This window comes from Scyliorhinus canicula, chromosome 3 (genome assembly GCF_902713615.1).
Source record: "Scyliorhinus canicula chromosome 3, sScyCan1.1, whole genome shotgun sequence".
NCBI classification, from domain to species: domain Eukaryota; kingdom Metazoa; phylum Chordata; class Chondrichthyes; order Carcharhiniformes; family Scyliorhinidae; genus Scyliorhinus; species Scyliorhinus canicula.
In genome coordinates, this window is record NC_052148.1 from 113,891,757 (window position 1) to 113,910,497 (window position 18,741).

The 18,741-nt window shown below is 47.1% G+C and overlaps 1 protein-coding gene across 2 annotated transcripts in view; it reads right to left on the minus strand.

Annotated features, from left to right (window-relative positions):
- tusc3 (tumor suppressor candidate 3) overlaps nucleotides 1-18,741 on the minus strand; it is a 627,392-nt gene that overhangs the window by 174,812 nt on the left and 433,839 nt on the right. For both annotated transcript variants that reach the window (XM_038791119.1, XM_038791118.1), the window contains exon 8: nucleotides 6,551-6,625. In XM_038791119.1, coding sequence (XP_038647047.1) covers nucleotides 6,551-6,625 — 75 coding nt within the window. The remainder of the gene's footprint in view (nucleotides 1-6,550; nucleotides 6,626-18,741) is intronic.

An 18,741-nucleotide genomic window follows, 5' to 3' on the forward strand; every position in this document is an offset into this window, starting at 1 on the left:
CACTGACATGGACGGGAGTCCCCAACAGACATGGACGGGAGCCCCCAACACTGACATGGACGGGACCCCCTAACACTGACATGGACGGGAGCCCCCAACACTGACATGGACGGGAGCCCCCAACACCGACATGGACGGGAGCCCCCAACACTGACATGGACGGGAGACACTCTGGAGCGCAAGGAAGACACCAACTTCTTGTCACAGCTGTCTCTAACACCCTCCACCATCCCAGAGACACTCACCTCGGTTGGGCACTTTAGTGAAGAGGCTCCTGGGGCACTATCTGGTGCTCACCACACACATGCTCCAGTACATCAGGTGGAGGTAAGAACGTCCGAGGGCTGGATGGTCGGAGGGTGGGCCGAACCCAGAGACGAGCTGCCGTCCAAATGGGTATCGAGCTTCTGGCATCGGACAGTCCCATCGATTGTGGAGTTGCAGTCGCAGAGTGAGGGACTACATGAGGGGTTGTCGGTGAGCATCCAGTACCTGCCGGTGAAGTTGGAAGAGTCCAACTGCGTACTGGAGTGGGAGGTGGTGCCGGCCATGCATGCCACAGAGGCCAACACCGCAGGTGTGGCGTCTGTGGTGGAGGCCCCGAGGCGAAGGTTTTGCCCATGGGTCAAACCGTCTAAGCCTGGGACAATCTATGAAGGCAGTGGCCAAGGTTCAGGATAGAGCTGCCCTCCTACAGGCAGCCATTTACCATTTTGATTTGATTTATTGTCACATGTATTAGTATACAGTAAAAAGTGTTGTTTCTTCCATGCTATACAGACAACGCACACTGTACATAGGGAAGGAAGGAGAGACTGCAGAATGTAATGTTACAGCCATAATTGGGATGTAGAGAAAAGATCAACTTAATATGAGGTAGGGGCAGCACGGTGGCACAGTGGTTAGCATTGCTGCCTACGGCGCTGAGGGCCCGGGTTCGAATCCCGGCCCTGGGTCACTGTCCGTGTGGAGTTTGCACATTCTCCCCGTGTCTGCGTGGGTTTCACCCCCACAACCCAAAGATGTGCAGGATAGGTAGATTGGTCATTCTAAATTGCCCCTTAATTGGAAAAAATAATTGGGTACTCTAAATTTAAAAAAAAACTTAATATGAGGTAGGTCCATTCAAAAGTCTGATGGCAGTAGGAACAAAACTGTTCCTGAGTCGGTTGGTACATGACCTCAAACTTTTGTATCTTGTTCCTGACGGAAGAAGGTGGAAGAGAGTACGTCCAGGGTGCATGGGGTCCTTAATTATGCTGGTTGCCTTTCCGAGGTAGCGGGAATTATAGATAGAGTCAATGGTTGGGAGGCTGGTTGCGTGATGGACTGGGCTACATTCACGACCTTTTGTAATTTCCTGCGGTCTTGGGCAGAGCAGGAACCATACCAAGCTGTGATACAACCAGAAATAATGCTTTCAACGGTGCATCTATAAAAGTTGGTGAGAGTCGTAGCTGACATGCCAAATTTCCTTAGTCTTCTGAGAAAGTAGTTATTGATGGGCTTTATTAACTACATTGTCGGCATGGGGAGACCAGGACAGGTTGTTGGTAATCTGGACACCTAAAAAGCTGAAGCTCTCGACCATTTCTACTTTGTTCCCATTGATGACCAGAGCCACTGGACATTGTAGCAACACTCCAGAGTATGGCCCAGTCACAGCGGGCCATGGCTGGGAACGTCAGTGGCATTGCCCAGGTGCTGGATGATGAGGCACAGACCCAGAGGGAGGTGGCCCAGTCCCAGAGGGAGATGGTGCAATCACTGGTTGATATGATACAGACCCAGAAGATGATGGCGCATTCACAGCATGATATGGCGCAGTCCCACACGAAGGTGGACTACTCCCTGTGCTCCATGGCTGCGAGCATGCAGACTCTAGGCAAGACAAGAGCAGGCCTTCAAGACTGCCTGTGGCAGATGACGGAGGAGCCTCAGTGGTTTACTCCATTCACACCTCCTTCCCATGAGGTAGCCCAGGGCCCATCAGAAAACCCGAGGGAGGAGGTGGGGATGGAGCCCATGCCAGTGACTCCCACAGGTGAGATGCTGGAATACCACAGCGCTTTGGGCTCCACCCCCCCCCCCCCCCCCGCCTCCTGTCCCTGGCGCATCACATGGGCAGCGGGCAGAACAGGGTGGCACCACGCCACCTGGGACACCCGAACAGCAGCAGGGCTCATCCAGATTCAGTCGCTCCAGAAAATGGCCGCGAAGGGGACCCAGGATACAGGGCATAGCAGCTACCTCCACTCCTGTTGTAACGTCTGGAGTTCCACCTGGATGCCGCACTTGGGCCCGTCAGGCCAGAAAAGCAGACACCGGTTAAGTTGGCACAGATGCAGGGCACAGTATAACATTCGGAACTCGGGCACAGACCTATATATATTTGTTCACATTAAACCCTGTGCACAACCTTACAACCTGTCTCTGCTCTGTCAGAAGGGTGTGAGGCCTGGGCCGGTTGCAGAGGGTGCGGTGAGGGGACTGGGTAAAAGTTGTAGGTGGGCTTAACCCAGGGACCGCAGTTCAGCCAGTGCTCACCGCTCCGGTGTCTCATCCCCATTCCCCCAACCGTCCTCACCTCCTCCATCCCAGGATACGATGGGACCGCATGTTGAAATGGCCAGCTCGCATGCAGGGATCACCCAGCAGGATGGTGGAAAGTGCTATCATGGGTAGGAGGCAGACATTGTCAAATGGTACAGAGCACCAGAGCTCATCACAGAGCGGGTTGCCATCATGATCCATCTCACGGGCCAGACCCGCTGTTACTGCCAACTCAGGACCTGCACTCTGTGGTGAGGCCAGGTAGGAATCATGGAGGGAGTTGCTAGCGGAGGCTGGCTCAGAGAGGGTGTTCATGAGAGAGGGTGGTGGGGGGGGGGGGGGGGGGGGGGGGGGAGAGATGGGATGCGATGTCTGTGCCCCTGGCCAGTCCCCCTGGTTGGTGAACCTGGAGGCAATCAGAGCGTCCCGCATTGGCCCGGCGCACACGTTGTGTGGCATCCCGTGCCACATGTCCTTCCCATCCTTGGCCTCAGGGCGATCATCACCTTAAGTATCCTCCCCCATTCGTCCATGGTGCATGATGCGCCATGATTTAGCACCTTTATTGCACTGTCCCCCTGCTCAGCCGGAGTCTTTGATCAATACTCATGCGGTGCCTCCTTTGCATCTACTGCTTGGCGTGTTGGGTGGCCGGCTCTCCATCCTCACTGGCTGCCTCCTGTTCCGCTGGGGCAGTCTCCGCTGCTGCAGGGTCCTTATCCTCGACCAGTTCCAGCTCGGACAGCCTCAGTGCATCCCCCAGAGTTGTGGCGCCTACGAGGATGGCCACAATTGTCTGCAGGGGGTGAAGAAGAGTCACGTTAGCATGATGCATAGCCCCGTGCCCAACCAGGTCCAACGGTTGGCACTGTGGACCCTGCCCCTGCATATCCCCCTCCAAACCCCCCTCTCCTAACCCATCTCCGGACCCTGGGCTCCACCCTTGTCAACAGTACGCTCTGTGGCCCCCACCAGCGCCCTCCTGAAGGAGCTTCTGTGGTGTTGCCTTTGGGTGGGCCACGTGGTGCCCCACCAGCAGGTGGCGGCCAGTTGGGGGGGAATGTTGGAGCGTGGGGTGCAGGGATGGTGGGGTGGGGGCACCCAAATGGTCGGTGTCATTCTGTAGAACCACGGGCCAAGGTGGGTGGTCAGTGGGGTGCGCAGCAAGATGGCTGACTTGCAGGCCGCGACGATGATGGTCCATGCCTGGACACTCTGATCCCGCTGTTGTTGCCCCAGCCCAACAGCCCATCTCCTGGTCACCCTGTCACCTCAAACCTCTAAGGCTCCCCCCCCCCCCCCCCCCCCCCCCCACTCCCCTAGCCAGCCCGGCCAGTGTTAGGACTAGCAGCCCACAGTCGCGCATCTGCATGTTCTACTTCCTCTCTGTCCCCCATTAGCCACGGCACCTGTTTTCTGATTTTTAAAAGCACAAGTGAACCTCGCCATCAGGAATCCCCCCCCCCCCCCCCCCCCCCCCATTGGGAGGAAACTGGAGGACCGAAAGGATACCCCCGCAGACACTGGGAGAATGTGCAAATTCCACACTGTCACCCTGGCTCTGTGAGGCAGCAATTCTAACCACTGTGCCATATTCCGCCTCCCTTCTTTCCTGCCCAGGGGTAATTGTGGCTTTTAAGTTGTAAGAAGCTAGGAAAAGGTAGGGGTCAGCTCTGTTAATTCAGAATGACGTTAGTACAGTGTAGGGAGATGACCTTAGCTCTGGAGATCAAGATGCAGAATCAGTTTGGGTAGAGATGAAAAATAGTAAAGGTAAGAAGTTACATATAGGAATGGTTTATAGGCTTCCTAACAATAAACACACTGTAAGATGGGGTATACAGGAATAAATAATGGGGACTTGAGAAAGGTACAGCAATAATGACTTTAATCTACATATAGATTGAACTAATCAGGTTGACAAAAGTAGCCTGGATGATGAGTTCATAAGGTAGTTCCTTAGTGTAGTTCGTTTTAGCACCAACAAGAGAGTAGGTTAAAAAAACTGCAATAAATTAGTCAAACATATAAAAACTTTGGAATGTTTAGTTCCCAACCTTGACCACTCTGTAAAAACATTTCATAATGGCTGAAAACCTATTAATTTTTATCCATGCTATTAATTCATCTATTTTGCTGTGAATGCTTTGTGCATTCAGGTATATGATGCATATTATATGATATATAATACACAAGATAAATAAACTGGATAAATTAATGGAATGCAGGGTGGGATGTTCCAGCCTCGCTTGGCACTGGAATCATCCGGTCCCATCGAAAGTCTATGTGCTTTTGGATCTGCTGCAGAATCATCCGTGATAGGTTATACCGCAAAATCCTGGCTTTAAGAGTTAACAAATCCCCTGGACCTGATGGCCTGCATCTGAACATTTTAAATGCGATGGGTACAAAGATAGTGGATGTATTCATTTTCATCTTCCAGAATTTACGAGATGCTCTGAACCCAAAGTCAAATCCTTATTGGACAACAATCTGACACCTTATCCCTCAGTTGCAAATCATCACGGCATCCTTTTAACCACATTCCAGAAAATAAGCCACCACAGAATAACCATTTCATATCATCTCTATCCAATAAAACATTCCTAAACCCATATAATTCCAACTAATCATCCCTGTGCATTCTTTCTGTGCCTGTTTAGTGGGTACCTTTGCCTGGCCTAGTGCTCCCACACTATCTCAGTAACCACAGCATTGCTGGAGGTAGATGGTGATTCACTGATGGAGACTGTAAATGGCCTTGCAGGATGACTTTGGGAAATCCTGGGTCAAGGAGACTTTGCTTCGGTCTGCACCACCTTGGCATGGACATGAATAGTATAGGCTGACTGACAGAAAACAACAAAGGAACCGGAGAAGCGGCAATGGCGGCTTCACCGTTGCTGTTATGAGAAGACAACAGATTCACATTTCACTGAGCCACTGGAACTTCCACACGGTGGCACTTCAGCAGTCTGTTGGAGGACAAAATGTTGGTCTGGTGTGAGACCCTGTGGCCCCTTTTTATCCTGGTATGACACTGGCCTCAGTCTGAGTTTCCTTCGCAGCAGTCAGTTGCAGGGTAGCTCCTGCTTATGCTGCAATAGAAACTGGGACGTTGGTAAACAGTTATTGCATCATGGTTGAGTCCTCAAGTATTCTCACGGAGTTGGGCAGGACTTCCATTCTGGAAGGAAGGCTCTAAGTTTTGCATGAAGCCATATTGGCGCCTTGCAGCTCCTGGTTGTTTTGTAGTGACCACAGGCTCCCTGGTGGCTTATAAATGTACCAAATATTTCTGTGTGCATGTCCATCAGCTTTTTGCTTTACGTCACTCCATGAAAGTCCTCATCTGAGTCTTCTGCAGCAGGGGGCCTTTTTCCACCTGTGTATCTCTTGCACCAAGGTTTCTGGGCTGGATCTCACAAGCTTGGTGAGGTTCTCTGACCTTTTGTACCAGATTCCAACATCCTTCCTGGTCGGTAATGCCTTTCATCACCTCCAGTCTCGGCTGTACCAAGAATGCACCTCACCTTTCAGAGGCTTTAAGTAGTGTAGGTTAGCTTTTAACTAGCCTTGCATAACCTTGGGGATCCTGCTGAAGTGTGCAATCACTCAGTGCTGAGCTGCATGCCACAATAACAGGTAGCTTTAGGTTTGTGTACTGTCTACATTCATTTGAATGGGCACAGTTTAGTCCTGCATTGTGATCCCCATGCCTCATTTCAGTAATATCAGAATTGTCAAGCATCAAGACCCTACTACTGTTAGATAGTGCAAATTATGTAATTCCTTAACAATTTCTGTAGTGGACACCCCTTTATCAAATAAGGGATACATGGTAATAGCAAAAGCAAAACCAATATTTGCACAACACATTATATAAACTTACAAAGTAGTTGATTTCATGTCTCATTCAATGCTGCTGGAATTGCCTTTTCCATTCAAAACCCACAGTAAAAAGAAAAGCACTGAGATATAAGTTGGCATAACTTACTTCTTCTTTTGCCCACATCACCTTTGGATGTTGCAGCTTCATTTAAAAGAACCATTCCCATGGTGATGGCAGCATCTGCAGTTGTCGTCAAGGAAACAAGAGAATTGTACTTCCCATGATGCCTCATAGGTGCATTTTCAAAATGAGGCAGCTTTTTCTCAGTTTTTTAAACATTCTCACGAAAAATGCCTGGGTTTTCCTTCAGCAATTATTAGATGTACATTATGACTGAATTAAAACCCCCTTTAAGCATCAATTCTAAAATGCATAATAAATAAATCACCAAAATCTGTAAAATGGAAACTTTAAACAAGAAATGTGAACAATGCAATATGAAATGTCATGCATATAAAGCACATGCATCTGATAAAGATTCTTTAAAGCTACGAAGAACTGATCCTGAAATTAATTATTGAATCATTTTACATTACATTATCACAATAAACACACTACCTTTATTCATACTTTATTTACAATGTACATGTTGATAACATATTATCATATGATTTCATCATATTTAATCTTCTTTCAATTCTGTCTTTCATTTGCAGGTATCATTTTCACATGGAGTAGAAATTGCAATACGATGGATTAAAACTTTAACGGTACCGCCTATACAAAGTAGTGGAGTTATGAGGTAAATTGAATGCTAAAATGTATATGGAAATATATGGTAGCTTTTAAAAAAGAAAATTTAGAGCTGCATTCTTGTTTCATTATCATTCGAGGCTTGTTGCACTTCTTTACCAATTTAATTGTACAGAAAATGTGCCCTGCTAGCACAATGAATAGAAGCTGCTCAATATTTATAATCACTTGCGAAGAAAAATAAAATGCCGAGATCAGGCTAATCCTATGACTGCTGTTTTTACAACTTACAAAATTATTTTCAACATTTAATATTACAAGTTAAAGTTCAGGAAATGTGGAAAAGTAGAGAATATTTGGATTGTTTTGCTTGGACAGTACACAAAAAATTATTTTAAAATCCTACCTGTTGATGTATTTGTATCTTCTCCATTGAATTGAACCATAGAGCCCTTACAGTGCAGAAGGAGGCAATTTGGCCCACTGAGTCTGAAAGCATCCTACATAGGCCCTTTCCCATAACCCAATAACTCCACATTACCTGCGCATATTTGAACACTAGGGCAATTTACATTGCCAATCCACCTAACCTGTATTTCTTTGAACTGTGGAGGAAACTGGAGCACCCAGAGGAAACCCAGGCAGACAAGGGAAGAAAGTGCAACCTCCACACAGATAGTCACCCAAGGCTGGAATTGAATCCGGGTCCCTGGCGCAGTGAGGCAGAGTGCTAACCACTGTGCACTGTGCCACCCCCAGCCAGGGAGCAGCTTCCACTTAAGGCCCAGCAACCTCTGCACATCCCTTCACCCCTGGCCTAACTTCTGAAACCTTGATTTCCCTTTTTCTGACCTCCCCCTGCCCTCCTCTATTTGGGACACCTAACACATACCTTGGCCTTCAGTTCATGAGACTTAGGCTCTGGCAGCTCCGTGCAGTGACTCTTCTGGAGCATTGTTGCTGGAGGGACTAGAGAGCTGCCAGTGAATCAGATTGGACAGCAGATCTCAAAAGTGGGACTTCCTCCTGACTGAGAGGTGTACGTCCTGCCTTTTGTCAATCAACACTCATTTGAGCATAAAATGGCAGCGGAACCTTGGATTCAGCCGAACACATGCCATCCTGAAACATCAAAAAAAAATCAATGGGACTGTTCATCTCCCTCAGTGCTCTTTTCCTATTTTTAAAATCCTAACTACAATTCAACATATCACCCACTCCTGTGCCAGATTTCTGCATAAGCTGTTTCAAGTACCAGGACAAAAGTTTTCATTGGTGTCTTGCCTTCGTCAAATAATTTATCAACTGATCTTAAGATGTCTGCCTCTACAGGCAGCCTCATGACATTGTCACATGACTACAGTAAGCCAGATGTGTTAATCGGACTGGATACACTTCAAAAAGCGAAACATTCCCTTATCAAACCAAGCAAAGGTGCAAGTATCCCCTCTTTCCTAGCAACCAAAATACACATTTGTCAGGCACAATCCTGTGTGACAGTGAGTTACCCAGGTTACTCACGATACACCCACTGTTCTCATGTATTAACAACTGTTTTCTCCACTAGTTAAACTCTGCACATGCATTGGGGCGCAATCTTACCATATTGTTCGAAAGTGGCAATTTTGGTGAGTAAAACGGTGAGAAGCCTTCAGCGTCGGTGGAAGAACTCACCAAATATTGAGCTTCATGATCAAAAGTATTTTTCCCACGTGATTCACATCGCACATGTGGCGACTTCCCTCTACTTGACTCGTCCTGGGAAAACGTAATCTCTGTAATCAGTTGGGAACTCCTTTTGAACTCCTTCCCAGCACTCCTCACCACTTGTTCAAGGCCAGTCAGGGGATGGCTGCCAGAAAGACAGCAGCAGGATTTTCAGAGGGAGCCCTCACCAAACCTCTGAGTGGTGTGGGGCAGAGACATGACATCCTCCATCTGTAATCACACAGATATCCATTAAGCAAGATCACCACCAGAGACAGGGTCGTGATAGTGAGTACGAGATCGCTCTATAAGAGGATGGGGCAACAGTGCTGGAACAAGATGAATGGCCTTCTTTGTGCATTCAGGATAGGCCTTCCTCTTAATGTCTTCCATTGTACCCCTTAACACACCCCTCACATCTCCATGGTGATCTCTCCCTCCCAGCCACCTCACGGATTCCCAACACTTGTCCACCCTCCACCCCCACCCCACCCTGCAGCGCCCCTGCCCCTGCACTCCTCATGGTCTCACCAGTAGATAATCTCCTCACATTCCTGTTCCCACTCATGTCCCGCGCATGCCATGCCTGAGCTGAGAGCCTTAATGCCCTATGAGGAGAGAGCGCTTGAGCTGGCAGGTGAGGAGAAGGAATGAATCTATGCAGATGATGAGATGGGGCGCCAAACAAAAGTGAGGGCGCTCAGCACATTCAACCATTGTACAAGCCTTGCGTGAGTAAACTTAATCCCATTATTTAGCCCCAGTAATGCACTAATGCCATCTCGCTTCCCTTGCTGACCAATCATTCAACCAGCCTAGATCATCCTTATGCCCTCTGGAGACCACAGATTAGGGCAGCTATGAGGGAGACATCTCAGAGACAAATATGGAGAAGGTTTCACAGTTGTCACCCACCCATTACCCATACCTTGGTGGGATTAACTAGTAGATAGGCTGCTGGGTCACTCACAGGTGAGCACCTCACAGATAAAGATCCACAGCTGGTGGAGGAAGAAACATCCCAAGGATCCAGCACTCAGAGGGATGCCGGAGCACAGGACTCAGCTGAGCTCTTGGCCAATGATGTGCTCCTGGGTCTGGTCATCCTGGATCTGCTAGAACTGCAATGGCAGAGTCATGAGCATCAGAAAGGGATGACAGTATCCCTCTTCCGATTGCAAGGCCGACTGGAGGAGGCCCATTGCTTTTCGTCCAAGGAAATGCTGCTGTTACTCCAATGCAACGTGGCCAACACTGCAAAGGTGGCATGCGCAGTGGAAATCTTGGCGCAATGGATGTGTACTCCATGGCAGCGGATGTCCGCTCCATGGTTCAGCTAATGAGCTCCATGGCTGATGGCATGAGCACCATGGTGCAGGGCTTCAACCGCATGGTACAGGCATGAGTGGGAATCCCCCCTGAGTGGGGGCGGGCTGGGGGGGGGGGGGGGGGGGGGGGAGAGATCTTTGCTAGTGTATACATGTGGGGTGTCCCTTTCGTTAGGGGGTATCTGTGAGGGGTTCAGTTATGCATGGATTCCCTGGGAGGTCTCCATAATAAGGGGGTCCTTGGGGGGATTCTCACTATTCAGGGGGTCCCTGAGAGCGTCTCCCAATTCAGAAGGTCCCCGGCTGGTCTCCTACTCAGGTGCTCCTGGGTGAGGTGTCTCCCTGTTATGTGGTCTCTTGGTGGGTTCTCTGGAGGGGGGCTCTCTCTATTCAGGGGCTCCCCGGTGGGGTGTCGCCCTGTTATGGGGTCTCTTGGTGGGTTCTCTGCAGGGGGGCTCTCTCTATTAAGTGGGTCCCTCAGGATGTCTCCGTATTAAGTGGGACAATCTCCTTATTAAGGGAGTCCCTGGGGGGGAAGGGGTATTCCTGTTACGGGGTCTTTTGGCGGGTTCTCCCATGTTGAGGTGGGGGCGACAGGGTGGCCCTCAGATGAACTTTGGGCAATTGCCTTGTGGAGTTTGGCCCAGAGTGTCGGAGAATCACGGAGGGGCAGAGATTAGGGTGCCGGGCCGGCTAAATAAATGCAAATGGGTCATTGAGACATTTGCATTCATTTACATCCTCCGATCAATCTCCGGCTGTGAACATCATTCCCGCTGCCAGTGGGGAGGTCGGATCATCACGCTCGGTTCAGCACCTGCCAATGCCTGATGCCAATCCCAATTTTTCAATTCTCTGTCCCATTGTGAAATGTCCCATCGTCCCATTGGATAACGCTTCAGGTATCCCGGGACGGAAAATTCACCCCCAGATCTTTCATGTATTGATCAACTAACTTCTATTGTTAAGGTAAGGTATGATGGTTTTGCTCTTGAATACTCTCTAACTTTCCTTAAGTTAGAAAACCATACAGGTGAAAGAATGACCAGTATTTTGTTGCGTTAACTAGGCAATGACTTCAGTGCAAAGAAGACAGGACAATGTAGCTCACATGGCAGGAAAGCATAAAGGCATGCAGCAAAATTTCTTGAGAAAAATAAGCATGCTATATATATTCCATGGGCGACATTCTCCATTCCCCGACACTGAGACTGGGAATCCTGATCGGGCAGAGAATCCCATGTAGAGCCAAAAATGGGAGTAGCTCCAGGTGGCAGACCTGGCCCCAATCTCCGGTCCTGCCAACCGTAGTGGGCTTTCCACCCCGCACTGGTGGGAACAAACAAACAGCTGATTTGCATTGATTTTAATGCAACCAACAGGCTGGAAGCCAGAATCTAGCCCCCCCACAACAACCCCTGTAATGTTCCTACCCCCACAGCGGGAACTCGATCAAGTGGGGGTTGATGTATGCATTGCCAAGCGCAGTCCTGGCACAATGGACCCCGAGGGGAGTCAAGAGGGTCAGGCAATTGTTTATGTGCCCCTCTGCCACAGCCAGGTTGCAGAGGGAGAGTCCCCCAATAGTCCTGAGTGGGCTCGGGATGTGGGTAACAGCACTAACCCGGGAACGTTCTCCAGGATGAGGGTGGTCTCGTGTCTGGACTGCCCCTTCCAGCCCTGGGCAAACTGAAGGTTGCTCTTCGCATGGTGATCTCAGGCAGCCTTCTGTTCAAGATCATCATCTTGATCTGACCTGTTTAAATTCTGAAGTGGCCTTTTCACTCTGAACTGCTCTACTTGATCGTTGATGAGCAGATCAGACAGTTTATTGAAGTTTCAAGCCAGGAACACTTTGCCTTTCCTCACATCTCCCATCGCCTATGCTTTTGAAACTGCTGCTTTTTGAAGTGTCCGGGCCTTTCCATAGAGCTCACAACACTTGAAAAGGTTTCATATCCCTTGAGATCCTTTTAAATGCTAAGCATGTATTTTCACAGTGCCCTTTAACTTGCCTTTGATTGACAGCTTAATGGTTTAAACACAGCTGCCAGGAGGTTTCTTTATGTACCTTTCCCTTCACGCTTGAATACATCTGAAGTGCCCTCCACTGATCCTGAACACAATGTTTATGAACACTCTATTTATGATTGACAGCTGCTGACCACTTCAAAGCTACTATGTGGTTCCACTTACTCTTTCTAACCACAGGAAGCAGTTAGCATTTTTGAAGTGGTCAGGCTTGCGTGGTGTGGGGAGGGGGTGTGGTGATCCATTATTACCATTGTGGAGGTTTGAGGGTGCCCCCCTTTGTCGAGGGGGGGGCCAAGACTTGCATTGTGGGGGGGAGGGGTCGGTTCCTGAATGCTAGGATTGGGGTACATGTTCAAAATGGTGCACAACCCCAGCAACTGCGGGAAAACGGATGTGTTGGACACTGTGCATATTTTTGCATTGTCAAGCGATGAGAATCCCACTCCGATAATGCTCCTATCGGCAGCGAGACAGAGTCCCAATTCTCCACTGGCTGGCGGACTTAGACTCCGAAAACGTTTTGATAAAACTGTACTCAAAGTAAACAAAAAAACAGAGTCCCATAATGAGCGTGTTTGGCTGGGTGTTTCCCGGTGCTCGGGATGGCAAGAAACCCCATGCTATCGAACGGTAGTCTGTTCCCATTTGGGTAGATTCTGGGCCTCAGCGGGGAATTCCCCAATGAGGCCGCACTTAGTCCCGTTTTCTGTACTGAGGAGCTCCGCTCGCTAGTGCAGGAGAGGATTGGACGCCATTTTCAAATGGCGCCCAGATCTCTTGACCTCCCCTGACATGACCCCAAATCCCCCCCCAAAGCCCCAATTCACCTTTCAGGGGGTCCTGAGGCCCCTCCACCTTGCCCTTGCACAGAGCACCTGTGGGCCTGATTGCAGGAAAAATGCCAGTTTGGAACTTTGACTCTACCAGCCTAGCACCCTGGCAGTGCTACTGCCAGTGCCACCTTGGTGTCAGACTGGCATTGCCAAGGTGCTCAGGTGGCACCCACAGTGCTAGGCTACCACCCTGCCCAGAGGGCAAGTACCTGGACATCTCACTCTAATGTACAGATTTGCTAAAAAGTGATCCGCTCACAATGGTTGGGATACACATTGCAACGTCTTGCGAGACCTCGTTAGATCTTGCGAAGCATGACAAGCTGGGTATATCCCAAAAGAGGGATCTCCTGGTATCTACCACCTTTTGGGCGTAACGCGGCTGGTAGATCGTACCCAGAAACTAAAATGAAAAGAATCAAATGAAGTTATTTCCATGATGGTGCTGCACCAAATGCTAATGGACATTTTCTTCAAGAGATGAGTTTCAAGTGAAATCCTTTATTCCATGATGGAAGCATTTGAAACCTACTTGAAGAAAAGTGGAATCATATATGAAAATGTTGGTTGACTTAGATACCTCGGCAAAACAGCTGTGTGAAGATGTAAGATTTCTGTTAAAAAATGATCCTGACAATGTTAACGTTAAACTTGTTGGAGAAATAAAGCAAGCAAAATAATTCAGATAAAGGAACTTTATGCCACTAGGACTATGATGATAGGTAGACTATCACCTGTATATCATATGAATAAATCATCATCATCAAATGTGTATTATGTTATATGTTTTACTGTTGTAGTTCTAGCATCCGACTAGCAGGTGGTGCGACTATGCAAGCACATGACCCGGAGGCACCATGTGTTCCAGAAGAAGGTGTGAGTACGGAGTCTGTAGCAGTCATATATTCGAGTTGCTCTGTAGTATCTTAGTGTAAGTTAGTGTTAAACCATTATTTCCAACTGTATTAATCTTGGACATTATAGCAATCCCTTAGAGTAGTGTTAGTAATAAACAGTTTTGTTGTAAAACAAAGTCTAATATTCTTTGTTAACACTACCACATCAAGATTCAACATCAGCATAAGCAAAGAACATTACAAGGATCTGTATCAAGTCATCATACAAGGTCAATTTCAGTTGACTTTCCCTAATCTAGAAGAAATATTGCGGCTCTTTTTGAGTCTAATGGTAACAAGCTGCTCAGGAGAAAGGTCATTATCACGGCTGAAAAACATGAAGAATGAACTGTGGGCAAATGTGGACAACAATGCTTCAAGAAAATCTGTCTGTTCTAAATACTTTCTGCACAGAAAATGATAAACTTCAGAACTTATCATTTGAGCACATCATCATTGCTACCCAAAAATCACAAAATAAGTTTTTGAAGTTTTGTGCAGGTTGTATTGCTGCTTCCATTTAGTAAGTGAGGATATGTATAATTGCTCATGTTGCTGCAGATTAAAAGGTTTCATACATGCTAATGAAGAAATCTGTAAGTATTTATAATTCAAATAGGCTTATTACATGTTTTAGTTAGATTATTTGTTTATTGTTCATTATTGCCTATGTACATATGTAAATGTAAAGTGTTAAAATTTCTATTGTTATGGGCCAGGGTTTAGAAACTCCAAAGTGTATTATGGAGTTCACCTGACCTATAACCTTTTGTTGAATTTGGCTAGGGTGAGCACAAGAGCCTACCCTTCAGGTGTTATTCAACAGTCTTCACAGACACTTCAATCAAAATAAGTTTTATTCTAAGAACTGAGTTAATATTTATATAAAAACGCAGCAAGAATGTTATCAATTACAAACATAAAAGACACCCCACAGCTGCAGTAATCTATTTATAACACTTCATGAATTCCTCCTCAACTGCACCAATTCAAAAACAAAATCCCATAAACCAAAAACCCCGTTTTAAGGGCGTGGTTGAGCACTCTGCATTTTCACTTGAATAAGACTTGCTTTCCCTGAGATTCTGACCCAGTCTTACCAGCAGGTTTAACTCTTCCGTAAAGCAAACTATATCTTTTAAGTTACCAAAACAGCAGCAATAATCAAATGTTTTTTGTACTGGAGCAGATATTTAAAATGAAAATAAAGAGAAACAGCCAAAATACTTCTTTCTCCTGTCTTAGTCCACAGCAGTCAAAACTGAAAGCGAAAGCAAAACAGCTCTCAGAGCCACAGACCATCTCCACCCACACAATTACATCACTGAATCCATGTGATAAGAGAAAAACCTTTCTTAAAGGTACACTCCCATGACACCATTTTCATTGTTCTTTCTGTTTATATATTACCATTTTTGGAAATACAATGAGGCCTCTTAAGCTGACATCGTTTAAGGCCTCAACATGACAAAATCTGGTCCTATCCTGTTCCTTTTAATCTTGCATTTTCTTATCTTATGGTTCTTGGCCCTTTGCCTAATTTTCTTTAAAGAAATTAAAAACAAATTATACAATCTGGCAGCAGCAGACTTCAGCTTTCCCCAGTGAATAAGTATTTCTACACATAAAGCAATGAACAATAGCATAGCTGCTTGAAATGAGCCCCAATTATCCAGGAATCTGAAATCCTCCCTCCTGCACCATCCCTGTAGCCACGTGCTAGCGAGACGAGGAATAGGGAGAGAGAGGGCAGTTGAACACGTGGCTACAGGTATGGTGCAGGAGGGAGGGTTTCAGATTCCTGGATAATTGGGGCTCATTCTGGGGTAGGTGGGACCTCAACAAATAGGATGGTCTACACCTGGACCAGAGGGGTACCAATATCCTGGGGAGGGGAAATATGCTAATTCTCTTCGGGAGGGTTTAAACTAGTTCAGCAGGGGATTGGGAACCTGAATTGTAGCTCCAGTATACAGGAGGTTGAGAGTAGTGAGGTCATGAGTAAGGTTTCAAAGTTGCAGAAGTGTACCGGCAGGCAGGAAGGTGGTTTAAAGTGTGTCTACTTCAATGCCAGGAGCATCCGGAATAAGGTGGGTGAACTTGCGGCATGGGTTGGTACCTGGGACTTCGATGTTGTGGCCATTTCGGAGACATGGATAGAGTAGGGACAGGAATGGTTGTTGCAGGTGCCGGGGTTTAGATCTTTCAGTAAGCTCAGGGAAGGTGGTAAAAGAGGGGGAGGGGTGGCATTGTTAGTCAAGGACAGTATTACGGTGGCAGAAAGGACGTTTGATGAGGACTCGTCTACTGAGGTAGTATGGGCTGAGGTTAGAAACAGGAAAGGAGAGGTCACCCTGTTAGGGATTTCCTATAGGCCTCTGAAAAGTTCTAGAGATGTAGAGGACAGGATTGCAAAGATGATTCTGGATAGGAGCGAAAGTAACAGGGTAGTTGTTATGGGGGACTTTAACTTTCCAAATATTGACTGGAAACGCTATAGTTCGAGTACTTTAGATGGGTCCATTTTTGTCCAATGTGTGCAGGAGGGTTTCCTGACACAGTATGTAGATAGGCCAACGAGAGGCGAGGCCATATTGGATTTGGTACTGGGTAATGAACCAGGACAGGTGTTAGATTTGGAGGTAGGTGAGCATTTTGGTGATAGTGACCACAATTCGATTACGTTTACTTTAGTGATAGTGATAGTGAAAGGGATAGGTATATACCGCAATGCAAGAGTCATATCTGGGGGAAAGGCAATTATGATGCAATGAGGCAAGACTTAGGATGCACGGATGGGGAGGGAAACTGCAGGGGATGGGCACAATTGAAATGTGGAGCTTGTTCAAGGAACAGCTTCTGCGTGTCCTTGATAAGTATGTACCTGTCAGGCAGGGAGGAAGTGGTCGAGCGAGGGAACCGTGGTTTACTAAAGTAGTTGAAACACTTGTCAAGAGGAAGAAGGAGGCTTCTGTAAAGATGAGACGTGAAGGTTCAGTTAGGGCGCTCGAGAGTTACAAGTTAGCTAGGAAGGACCGAAAGAGAGAGCTAAGAAGAGCCAGGAGGGGACATGAGAAGTCTTTGGCAGGTAGAATCAAGGATAACCCTAATGCTTCCTATAGATATGTCAGGAATAAAAGAATGACTAGGGTAAGAGTAGGGCCAGTCAAGGACAGTAGTGGGAAGTTGTGCGTGGAGTCTGAGGAGATAGGAGAGGTGCTAAATGAATATTTTTCATCATTATTCACACAGGAAAAAGACAATGTTGTCGAGAAGAATACTGAGATACAGGCTACTAGACTAGAAGGGCTTGAGTTTCATAAGGAGGAGGTGTTGGCAATTCTGAAAAGTGTGAAAATAGATAAGTCCCCTGGGCCAGATGGGATTTATCCTAGGATTCTCTGGGAAGCTACAGAGGAGATTGCTGAGCCTTTGGCTTTGATCTTTATGTGATCATTGTCTCCAGAAGTTGTGCCAGAAGACTGGAGGAGAGCAAATGTTGTCCTCTTGTTCAAGAAGGGGAGTAGAGACAACCCCGGTAACTATAGACCAGTGAGCCTTACTTCTGTTGTGGGCAAAGTCTTGGAAAGGTTTATAAGAGATAGGATGTATAATCATCTGGATAGGAATAATTTGATTAGAGATAGTCAACATGGTTTTGTGAAGGGTAGGTCGTGCCTCACAAACCTTATTGAGTTCTTTGAGGTGACCAAACAGGAGGACAAGGGTAAAGCAGTTGATGTGGTACATATGGATTTCAGTAAAGCGCTTGATAAGGTTCCCCACGGTAGGCTATTGCAGAAAATGCGGAGGCATGGGATTCAGGGTGATTTAGCAGTTTGGATCAGAAATTGGCTAGCAGGAAGACAAAGGGTGGTGGTTGATGGGAAATGTTCAACCTGGAGTCCAGTTACTAGTGGTGTACCACAAGGATCTGTTTTGGGGCCACTGCTGTTTGTCATTTTTATAAATGACCTGGAGGAGGGCGTAGAAGGATGGGTGAGTAAATTTGCAGATTACACTAGTCGGTGGAGTTGTGGACAGTGCAGAAGGATGTTACAAGTTACAGAGGGACATAGATAAGCTTCAGACCTGGGCTGAGAGGTGGCAAATGGAGTTTAATGCAGAAAAGTGTGAGGTGATTCATTTTAGAAGGAGTAACAGGAAGACAGAGTACTGGGCTAATGGTAATATTCTTGGTAGTGTGGATCTCGGTGTACATAGATCCCTGAAAGTTGCCACCCAGGTTGAGAGGGTTGTTAAGAAGGCGTACGGTGTGTTAGCTTTTACTGGTAGAGGGATTGAGTTTCGGAGCCATGAGGTCATGTTGCAGTTGTACAAAACTCTGGTGCGGCCGCATTTGGAGTATTGCGTGCATTTCTGGTCGCCGCATTATAGGAAGGATGTGGAAGCATTGGAAAGGGTGCAGAGGAGATTTACCAGGATGTTGCCTGGAATGGAGGGAAGACTGAGGGACTTGAGGCTGTTTTCGTTAGAGAGAAGAAGGTTAAGAGGTGACTTAATTGAGGCATACAAGATGATCAGAGGATTAGATAGGGTGGACAATGAGAGCCTTTTCCTCAGATGGTGATGTCTAGCACGAGGGGACATAGCTTTAAATTGAGGGGAGATAGATATAGGGCAGATGTCAGAGGTAGATTCTTTACTCAGACTAGTAAGGGCATGGAATGCCCTGCCTGCAACAGTAGTGGACTCGCCAACACTAAGAGCATTCAAATGGTCATTGGATAAACATATGGATGATAAGGGAATAGTGTAGATGGGCTTTAGAGTGGTTTCTCAGG